Raw genomic sequence first — 11,081 nt, 5'->3', positions numbered from 1 at the left:
CTGTTCCCGAAGGTGGGGGCACACTCAGAACAACATATGTTCTTTCTATCTTTGGTAACAGTCAATACATAGTATACAGTTAAATCACAGCAACGATTACATCATACACTCTCAGCTCCTTTACTGTTCAGCTATCTATTCTTATCAGAAATCTATTTATTCTTAACGTCCTGTTTGAGCTGGATATAGCTATCCTATCCTCAATGACAATTATTGTAAAGACAAGTTTGCTGACTATTTGTGAAGCTCAGTGCAAGTTTTTAATACACATTCATATAGCGAGGCTTGGAATATGTTCAGACCTTATTTGGAACTCAATTCTTTATTAAACACAAAAAACATCCTATATGTGTATACATGCATTTGATTATTATAACACAATATGGCAACCAAACATTAATCTATCACAGCGTCCCGCTGCGCTGTTACCCGACAAGCAGCCACGATGACCGGACGACCTTCTCTGCTGGACTCCGGTAATATACTCACCTGTCTTCTTTCTTCTGGCTCTGTTAGGGGGTAGCGGCAGTGCTGTGGGAGTGAACCGCGAGCCATGGGTGAGCTGTGTTCAGTACCCTCAGGAGCTAATGGTGTCCTGTCAGCGGAAAATAGAACCATTTAACTAATTGAGAAGTTGGTTCTATTCCCCCCCAAGAAGCAGGGAAGCTGTTGCCAGCAGCTTCCCTGTAAAACAAAAAACCTAACTAAGTCTTTTTTAGCAAAGCTCTGTAAAGCTCCACTAGAGTGCGTCCAGTCTCCTGGGCACTAAACTGAGGTCTGGAGGAGGGGCATAGAGGGAGGAGCCAGTTCCCACTAGTTAAAAAGTCTTAAAGTGCCGAAGGCTCTTGCGGAACCGTCTAGGACGTAAGAGAAACATACAGTACTCATAACTCTGCCAGTCATAGAAGGAATCCCAGTACTGAGAGGAGCTACTGGAACTCTCTACTAGGCCCAGCGCCTCAGGGTCGTGTGGTGAGGTAAATTGCTCAGGAGACACTGGCTAGTTTCAGAGACAGCTTTACACACAGTGCAGCAGTATATACATGTGGGCATTATACCAAGGTGCAGCAGTGTATATATGTGGGCATTATATACAGCTGCAGCAGTATATACATATGGGTATTATACACAGGTGCTACAGTATATACAGTACATGTGGGCATTATATACAGGTGCTGCTGTATATACTGCTGGAGATTTGGTGAGTTTTGATCAAAGACGTGTGGAAAAGGTAGGCAGGGGCTGCACTCCCTCACCTGTCAGACTTTTTACGCCATAGTTTTGACTACAATAATGAATAGAATAATATAAAGAAGATAGCTTATATATTCTTTGTATTTTTCATATAATCTATAACTGGTGAATACGTCAGTATGACAGGGAAGGCTCTGCCTCACCTCCCCGCACATCACTGCAGCACCTGCACCAGCAGAACAGCTGTTTATTACAGAGCTCAGTAATGGCAGCACAATCACCAGTGCCTGTTACACTGCAGCTCTAGTACATAACACTTACCTCCCACATGTCCACACTTTGGCAGAACAGTTACATTTTATACATACCGTCCTTCCCACGGGTCACAGTGTACCACTGTGGGAGGGAAGTTGGGAGGCCGTCCTCTCACTTGTGGTTCTGCTTAGCACAGCAGCAGTGAATAGAAGCTGTGATAACATGCAAGGTATCTGTTCCGTGGAAAGAGGGACTCGGGGCATGGCCAGCAGCTGCCAGAGAGCTTGGTATGCCCCCACAGTGATGAAATCAGGGGCATGGCTGGTAATCATGGCATCTCCTGAGAAGCCATGCCCCCTCTGACATGAGGCCCAACACCGTTTTTGGGCGTACACCCCTTCAGTGCAGCAGACCCCAATTTCACTTTACTAGAAGTTAGGAGGGTTTCGAACAGAGAGACTGAGCCAAGGGGAAAATGCCTCTAAAGCTGGGTACACACTGGGACGATGGGCATCATTACGACATCGGAACAAATGCCCATCAGTCCAGATTGCTCACACTGCAGCGATGTTAATGAAGGACGGAACAATTGTGCTATGTCCTTCATTAGCATAAACAAGGACACTAGAGATATCACTAGCAACTGTGGGAGCGCACGTATTGGGAATACACACTGCCCGATATGCTCCATTCTGAGTGATTTGCTGTCTGATCTGGTGGATGAAAGCTGCATATCACTCAGTGTGTTCCCAGCTTACTGTAAGTCCACATGTCAGACCTCTCCTGTCTTTATCAAGAGTCATTTATATAAAACACTCATCACATTCAGAAAATAAATATTGGCTCCATTGAATTCATACAGTTGTGATAAGTTACATTACTTATGATACACAAGCTGCATTCAGGCCCTCAGAGTGACTCCGCATGTGATTATTGAGTGTTTTCTTTCTAGTAAAACATTTGCTGCACTCAGAACATGTAAATGGTTTCTCTCCTGTGTGACTTCTCTGATGTACAACAAGATCCGACTTCTGGGGAAAACACTTCCTACATTCAGAACATGTAAATGGTTTCTCTCCTGTGTGACTCCTCTGATGTATATCAAGATGTGACTTTTGGGAAAAACACTTGCTGCATTCAGAACAGTTAAATGATTTCTCTCCTGTGTGAATTCTCAGATGTACAACAAGCTCTGACTTATTTAGAAAACACTTGCTGCATTCAGAACATTTAAATGGTTTCTCTCCTGTGTGACTCCTCTGATGACTAATAAGATGTGAACTCTGGGGAAAACACTTGCTGCATTCAGAACATTTAAATGGTTTCTCTCCGGTGTGACACCTCTGATGAATAACAAGATGTGAACTCTGGGGAAAACACTTGCTGCATTCAGAACATTTAAATGGTTTTTCTCCTGTGTGAATCTTCTGATGTACAACAAGCTCTGCCTTCTGGGAAAAACACTTGCTGCATTCAGAACATGTAAATGGTTTCTCTCCTGTGTGACTCCTCTGATGTGTGATAAGCTGTGATTTATATGTAAAGCTTCTGTCACACTCAGAACACAGATGTGGTTTCTCTCCTGTGAGACTCATCATGTATTAGAGGAGAAACAAATTAGTGGTTTAATGTTTTTCTATCCAGATAATGAGAATAGCTTCTGTGAATCCCCAGAGGTGTAAGAAGAAATTACGTCTGTAGTTGGTTTGATCAGAGAACAATGTCCCTTTCCACAATGTCTTCTATTACTGTTAGAGGGAATCCTTCTCAGCTGTCCTGAAAGAAAGTAATGTAAGAGCATAAAGGTTACTGGGGTAACTACATTAATGGTAGAAATATTATATTGTATAAGGAACATGATGTATATTTCTATACAATAACAAATAGTACCAAGTCACAGATCATTGTTTTTATATTTATGTTGTCAAATTGCTTTATCCCCATTTCCAGTCAGATGTGCAGCACAGAGACATCTACCGTCCGGCAGCAAGCACCAGTACTGAATATAGGGGGTCATTCTGAGTTGATCGCTCGCAAGCCGATTTTAGCAGAGTTGCTCACGCTAAGCCGCCGCCTACTGGGAGCGAATCTTAGCTTCTTAAAATTGCGAACGACGTATTCGCAAAATATTGCGATTACACACCTCGTAGCAGTTTGAGTAGCTTCAGACTTACTCGGCATCTACGATCATTTCAGTGCTTGTCGTTCCTGGTTTGACGTCACAAACACACCCAGCGTTCGCCCAGACACTCCCCCGTTTCTCCAGCCACTCCTGCGTTTTTCCCGGAAACAGTAGCGTTTTTTCCCACACGCCCATAAAACTGCATGTTTCCGCCCAGAAACACCCACTTCCTGTCAATCACATTACGATCGCCATAACGAAGAAAAAGCCGCGAGTAAAATTCCTAACTGCATAGCAAATTTACTTGGCGCAGTCGCAGTGCGAACATTGCGCATGCGCACTAAGCGGAAAATCGCTGCGATGCGAAGATTTTTACCGAGCGAACGACTCGGAATGACCCCCATAATACACACATGGGTTATAAAGGTTTCTTTGAAAATTGTATAATCCTCATCCTCTGACCTCAGAATGTGCAGACCATACATTACTCACCCCCTGCATTGACCATAGATGGGTAACGCATGCTACCACTCCTGTCACACCTACTGTCAGCTGATGCACCAGGATGTCACCATTTCCTGCACACACCATGGGAATGGGGGTAATGTGACCATGTCACAGTCTCTCAGCTCAGTGTGATGTGTGCAGAGGAATCAGGATTCATTGTCACCTGAGACACCATCTTATAAGGGATAAATAGGAAATGTCTATACAAGAGATGTCGGTAGGTTTAGTGCTAGGAAATAGGGAAGATCAGAAAAGTTAAAGAACGTTATACTAAAAAAAATAAGATTTTACTCACCGGTAAATCTATTTCTCGTAGTCCGTAGTGGATGCTGGGAACTCCGAAAGGACCATGGGGAATAGCAGCTCCGCAGGAGACTGGGCACAACTAAAGAAAGCTTTAGGTCACCTGGTGTGCACTGACTCCTCCCACTATGACCCTCCTCCAAGCCTCAGTTAGGATACTGTGCCCGGAAGAGCTGACACAATAAGGAAGGATTTTGAATCCCGGGTAAGACTCATACCAGCCACACCAATCACACCGTATAACTTGTGATACTATACCAAGTTAACAGTATGAAAACACTGAGCCTCTCAACAGATGGCTCAACAATAACCCTTTTTGTTAACAATAACTATGTACAAGTATTGCAGACAATCCGCACTTGGGATGGGCGCCCAGCATCCACTACGGACTACGAGAAATAAATTTACCGGTGAGTAAAATCTTATTTTCTCTAACGTCCTAGTGGATGCTGGGAACTCCGAAAGGACCATGGGGATTATACCAAAGCTTCCAAACGGGCGGGAGAGTGCGGATGACTCTGCAGCACCGAATGAGAGAACTCAAGGTCCTCCTCAGCCAGGGTATCAAATTTGTAGAATTTTGCAAACGTGTTTGACCCTGACCAAGTAGCAGCTCGGCAAAAGTTGTAAAGCCGAGACCCCTCGGGCAGCCGCCCAAGATGAGCCCACCTTCCTTGTGGAATGGGCTTTTACTAATTTAGGATGCGGCAGTCCAGCCGCAGAATGCGCCAGCTGAATTGTGCTACAAATCCAGCGAGCAATAGTCTGCTTAGAAGCAGTAGCACCCAGTTTGTTAGGTGCATACAGGATAAATAGCGAGTCAGTTTTCCTGACTCTAGCCACCCTGGAAAACATACATTTGCAAGGCCCTGACTACGTCCAGTAACTTGGAATCCTCCAAGTCCCTTGTAGCCGCAGGCACCCCAATAGGTTGGTTCAAGTGAAAGGCTGATACCACCTTAGGGAGAAACTGGGGACGAGTCCTCAATTCTGCCCTATCCATATGGAAATTCAGATAAGGGCTTTTACATGACAAAGCCGCCAATTCTGATACACGCCTGGCCGAAGCCAAGGCCAATAACATGACCACTTTCCACGCGAGATATTTTAGATCCACGGTTTTTAGTGGCTCAAACCAATGTGATTTTAGGAAACTCAACACCATGCTGAGATCCCAAGGTGCCACTGGAGGCACAAAAGGAGGCTGAATATGCAGCACTCCTTTTAAAAATGTCTGAACTTCAGGTAGTGAAGCTAGTTCTTTTGGAAGAAAATCGACAAAGCCGAGACCTGTACCTTAATGGAGCCTAATTTTAGGCCCATAGTCACTCCTGACTGTAGGAAGTGCAGAAATCGACCCAACTGAAATTCCTCTGTTGGGGCTTTTCTGGCCTCACACCAAGCAAAATATTTCCGCCATATGCGGTGATAATGTCTTGCAGTTACATCTTTCCTGGCTTTAATCAGCGTAGGAATGACTTTCTCCGGAATGCCCTTTTCCTTTAGGATCCGGCGTTCAACTGCCATGCCGTCAAACGCAGCTGCGGTAAGTCTTGGAACAGACAGGGCCCCTGCTGCAGCAGGACCTGTCTGAGCGGCAGAGGCCATGGGTCCTCTGAGATCATCTCTTGAAGTTCTGGGTACCACGCTCGTCTTTGCCAATCCGGAACCACGAGTATTGTTCTTACTCCTCGTTTTCTAATTCTTCTCAGTACCTTTGGTATGAGAGGCAGAGGAGGGAACACAAACTGACTGGTACACCCACGGTGTCACTAGAGCGTCCACAGCTATCGCCTGAGGGTCCCTTGACCTGGCGCAATATCTCTCTAGTTTTTTGTTTTGGCGGGACGCCATCATGTCCACCTGTGGCCGTTCCCAACAATTTACAATCAGTGTGAAGACTTCTGCATAAAGTCCCCACTCTCCCGGGTGGAGGTCGTGCCTGCTGAGAAAGTCTGCTTCCCAGTTGTCCACTCCCGGAATGAACACGGCTGACAGTGCTAGTACGTGATTTTCTGCCCATCGGAGAATCCTTGTGGCTTCTACCATTGCCATCCTGCTTCTTGTGCCGCCCTGTCGGTTTACATGGGCGACTGCCGTGATGTTGTCTGACTGGATCAGTACCGGCTGGTGTAGAAGCAGGGGTTTTGCCTGACTTAGGGCATTGTAAATGGCCCTTAGTTCCAAAATATTTATGTGTGGGAAAGTCTCCTGACTCGACCATAGTCCTTGGAAGTTTCTTCCCTGTGTGACTGTCCCCCAGCCTTGAAGGCTGGCATCCGTGGTCACCAGGACCCAGTCCTGTATGTCGAATCTGCGGCCCTCTAGAAGATGAGCACTCTGCGGCCACCACAGCAGAGACACCCTGGTTCTTGGAGACAGGGTTATTAGGCGATGCATCTGAAGATGCGATCCGGACCATTGGTCCAACAGGTCCCACTGAAAGATTCCGGCATGGAACCTGCCGAAAGGAATTGCTTCGTAAGAAGCCACCATCTTTCCCAGGACTCGCGTGCAGTGATGCATCGAGACCTGTTTTGGTTTCAGGAGGTCTCTGACTAGAGATGACAACTCCTTGGCTTTCTCCTCCGGGAGAAACACTTTTTTCTGGACTGCGTCCAGAATCATACCCTGGAACAGTAGACGTGTCGTCGGAACCAGCTGTGACTTTGGAATATTCAGAATCCAACCGTGCTGGTGTAGCACCTCCTGAGATAATGCTACTCCTACCAACAACTGCTCCCTGGATCTCGTCTTTATTAGGAGATCGTCCAAGTACGGGATAATTAAAACTCCCTTTTTTCAAAGGAGTCTCATAATTTCCGCCATTACCTTGGTAAACACCCTCGGTGCCATAGACAGTCCAAACGGCAGCGTCTGGAATTGATAATGGCAATCCTGTTCCACAAATCTGAGGTACTCCTGGTGAGGATGGTAAATGGGAACATGCAGGTAAGCATCCTTGATGTCCAGGGACACCATGTAATCTTCCTCGTCCAGGCTTGCAATAACCGCCCTGAGCGATTCCATCTTGAACTTGAATTTCTTTATGTATGTGTTCAAGGATTTCAAATTTAAAATGGGTCTCACCGAACCGACCGGTTTCGGTACCACAAACAGTGTGGAATAGTAACCCCGTCCTTGTTGAAGTAGGGGCACCTTGATTATCACCTGCTGGGAATACAGCTTGTGAATTGCCGCTAGCACAGCCTCCCTGTCTGAGGGAGTAATCGGCAAGGCAGATTTTAGGAACCGGTGGGGTAGAGACGCCTCGAATTCCAGTTTGTACCCCTGAGATACTATTTGAAGGATCCAGGGATCCACCTGTGAGCGAGCCCACTGATCGCTGAAATTTTTGAAGCGGCCCCCACCGTACCTGGCTCCGCCTGTGGAGCCCCACCGTCATGCGGCGGACTTGGAAGAAGCGGGGGAGGACCTTTGCTCCTGGGAACCTGCTGTTTGTTGCAGCCTTTTTCCCCTACCTCTGCCTCTGGACAGAAAGGACCCGCCTTTTCCTCGCCTGTTTTTCTGGGTCCGAAAGGACTGTACCTGATAAAACGGCGCCTTCTTAGGCTGTGAGGGAACATGCGGTAAAAATACTCACTTCCCAGCTGTTGCTGCGGAAACTAGGTCCGAGAGACCATCCCCGAATAACTCCTCACCCTTATAAGGCAAAACTTCCATGTGCCTTTTAGAATCTGCAACCCCTGTCCACTGCCGAGTCCATAAGCCTCTCCTAGCAGAAATGGACAATGCACTTATTTTTGATGCCAGCAGGCAGATCTCCCTCTGTGCATCTCTCATGTATAAGACTGAGTCTTTTATATGCTCTATGGTTAGCAGAATAGTGTCCCTGTCTAGGGTGTCAATATTTTCTGACAGGGAATCTGACCACGCAGAGGCAGCACTGCACATCCATGCTGACGCAATAGCTGGTCTAAGTATAATGCCTGAGTGTGTGTATACAGACTTCAGGATAGCCTCCTGCTTCCTATCTGCAGGCTCCTTGAGGGCGGCCGTATCCGGAGACGGTAGTGCCACCTTTTTTGACAAACGTGTGAGCACTTTATCCACCCTAGGAGGTGTTTCCCAACGTGCCCTATCCTCTGGCGGGAAAGGGAACGCCATTAGTAACTTTTTAGAGATTACCAATCTTTTATCGGGGAAAGCCCACGCTTCTTCACACACTTCATTTAATTCTTCCGATGGGGGAAAAACTACGGTTAGTTTTTTCTCTCCAAACATAATACCCTTTTTAGTGGTACCTGGGTTTATATCAGAAATGTGTAACACCTCTTTCATTGCCTCAATCATGCAACGAATGGCCTTAGTGGACATTAGATTTGACTCATCGTCGTCAACACTGGTATCAGTATCCGTGTCGACATCTGCGTCTGCCATCTGAGGTAGCGGGCGTTTTAGAGCCCCTGATGACCTTTGAGACGCCTGGGCAGGCACAAGCTGAGAAGCCGGCTGTCCCGCATTTGGCATGTCATCAAATTTTTTGTGTAAGGAGTCGACACTTGCACGTAATTCCTTCCATAAAACCATCCACTCAGGTGTCTGCCCCCCAGGGGGTGACATCACTTCTATAGGCATCTGCTCCGCCTCCACATAATTTTCCTCCTCAAACATGTCGACATAGCCGTACCGACACACAGCACACACACAGGGAATGCTCTAACAGAGAACAGGACCCACAGACAGAGTGAGAGTATGCCAGCACACACCAGAGCGCTATATAATGCAGGGACTAACTGAATTATGTCCCCTATAGCTGCTATTATATTTACTGTGCCTAAATTTAGTGCCCCCCCTCTCTTTTTAACCCTTTTCTGTAGTGCAGACAGCAGGGGAGAGCCAGGGAGCTTCCTTCCAGCAGAGCTGTGAGGGAGAAATGGCGCCAGTGTGCTGAGGGAGATAGCTCCGCCCCTTTTTTGCGGACTTTTCTCCCGTTTTTTAATGGATTCTGGCAGGGGTATTTATCACATATATAGCCTCTTGGGCTATATATTGTGATATATTTGCCAGCCAAGGTGTTTTTATTGCTTCTCAGGGCACCCCCCCCCCCCCCCCCAGCGCCCTGCACCCTCAGTGACCGGAGTGTGAAGTGTGAATGAGGAGCAATGGCGCACAGCTGCAGTGCTGTGCGCTACCTTGGTGAAGGCTGATGTCTTCTGCCGCCGATTTTCCGGACCTCTTCTTGCTTCTGGCTCTGTAAGGGGGGCGGCGGCGCGACTCCGGGAACGAACACCAAGGCCAGTTCCATGCGGTCGATCCCTCTGGAGCTAATGGTGTCCAGTAGCCTAAGAAGCCCAAGCTAGCTGCAAGCAGGTAGGTTTGCTTCTTCTCCCCTTAGTCCCTCGGTGCAGTGAGCCTGTTGCCAGCAGGTCTCACTGTAAAATAAAAAACCTAACATATACTTTCTTTCTAGAAGCTCAGGAGAGCCCCTAGTGTGCCTCCAGCTCGGCCGGGCATAAAAATCTAACTGAGGCTTGGAGGAGGGTCATAGTGGGAGGAGCCAGTGCACACCAGGTGACCTAAAGCTTTCTTTAGTTGTGCCCAGTCTCCTGCGGAGCCGCTATTCCCCATGGTCCTTTCGGAGTTCCCAGCATCCACTAGGACGTTAGAGAAAAAGTAATGAGTCTCCACCTATCGGGATTCATGGTTAGGGGACGGCCCTTTGGAATCCTACAGTTCCAAATCCTCTCTGCAGCAGTTGTTAATGTTATGCCCCCCTAATAGTGCCCTAGTTTGTTTTCTGCACCATAGCAGTGCCTCAGTTAATGCTATGCTCCATAGTAGTGCACTGGTTCCATTACTTGACATTATAGTACATTGTACTATGCAACACTGTACTCCCAATTCACATTGACATAGTGGCCCTCATTCCGAGTCGTTCGCTCGTTATTTTTCATCGCATCGCAGTGAAATTTCGCTTAATGCGCATGCGCAATATTCGCACTGCGACTGCGCCAAGTAACTTTGCTATGAAGAAAGGATTTTTACTCACGGCTTTTTCTTCGCTCCGGCGATCGTAGTGTGATTGATAGGAAATGGGTGTTACTGGGCGGAAACACAGCGTTTTATGGGCGTGTGGATGGAAACGCTACCGTTTCCGGAAAAAACGCAGGAGTGGCCGGAGAAACGGGGGAGTGTCTGAGCGAACGCTGGGTGTGTTTATGACGTCAAACCAGGAACCACAAGCACTGAACTGATCGCACAGGCAGAGTAAGTGTGGAGCTACTCTAAAACTGCTAAGTAGTTTGTGATCGCAATATTGCGAATACATCGGTCGCAATTTTAAGATGCTAAGATACACTCCCAGTAGGCGTAGGCTTAGCGTGTGTAACTCTGCTAAATTCGCCTTGCGACCGATCAACTCGGAATGAGGGCCAGTGTCCCCAGCATGGGGTTAAAGTGTGTGTGTGTATATGAGAATGAGTTAGTACTGAGTTCCACCACCAGTAATGATAGGTGGAACTAGTTCAACCACCTCCTTGGCCCTGCACAGTAATTTTCAACAGAAAAGCATGCCTTGCCACCCACAAGTGTCTCTGATGAGCTGCAACCACCTCCTCCTTCCTCAGGTCCGTGGTCCTCCATCCTCTGTGGCCCATCCCACCTGGTATTCCTACATGCTATGTCTGTCATTCCCTCCTTAGGTCCCAGCAGCTTCCTTTTCTGACACGCCGTATGT

General features: G+C 47.3%; 1 protein-coding gene across 1 annotated transcript; it reads right to left on the bottom strand.

Annotated features, from left to right (window-relative positions):
• Nucleotides 1–2,330: 2,330 nt before the first annotated feature.
• On the bottom strand, nt 2,331–3,116 carry LOC134934238 (gastrula zinc finger protein XlCGF71.1-like). Its single transcript, XM_063929719.1, has one exon. The coding sequence runs from the start codon at nt 3,045–3,047 to the stop codon at nt 2,331–2,333; it is 717 nt and encodes a 238-aa protein (XP_063785789.1). The 5' UTR covers nt 3,048–3,116.
• Nucleotides 3,117–11,081: the final 7,965 nt, after the last annotated feature.

Source organism: Pseudophryne corroboree, chromosome 6 (assembly GCF_028390025.1).
Source record: "Pseudophryne corroboree isolate aPseCor3 chromosome 6, aPseCor3.hap2, whole genome shotgun sequence".
Classification (NCBI taxonomy): domain Eukaryota; kingdom Metazoa; phylum Chordata; class Amphibia; order Anura; family Myobatrachidae; genus Pseudophryne; species Pseudophryne corroboree.
This window is presented reverse-complemented; position numbering and strand designations above follow the sequence as displayed.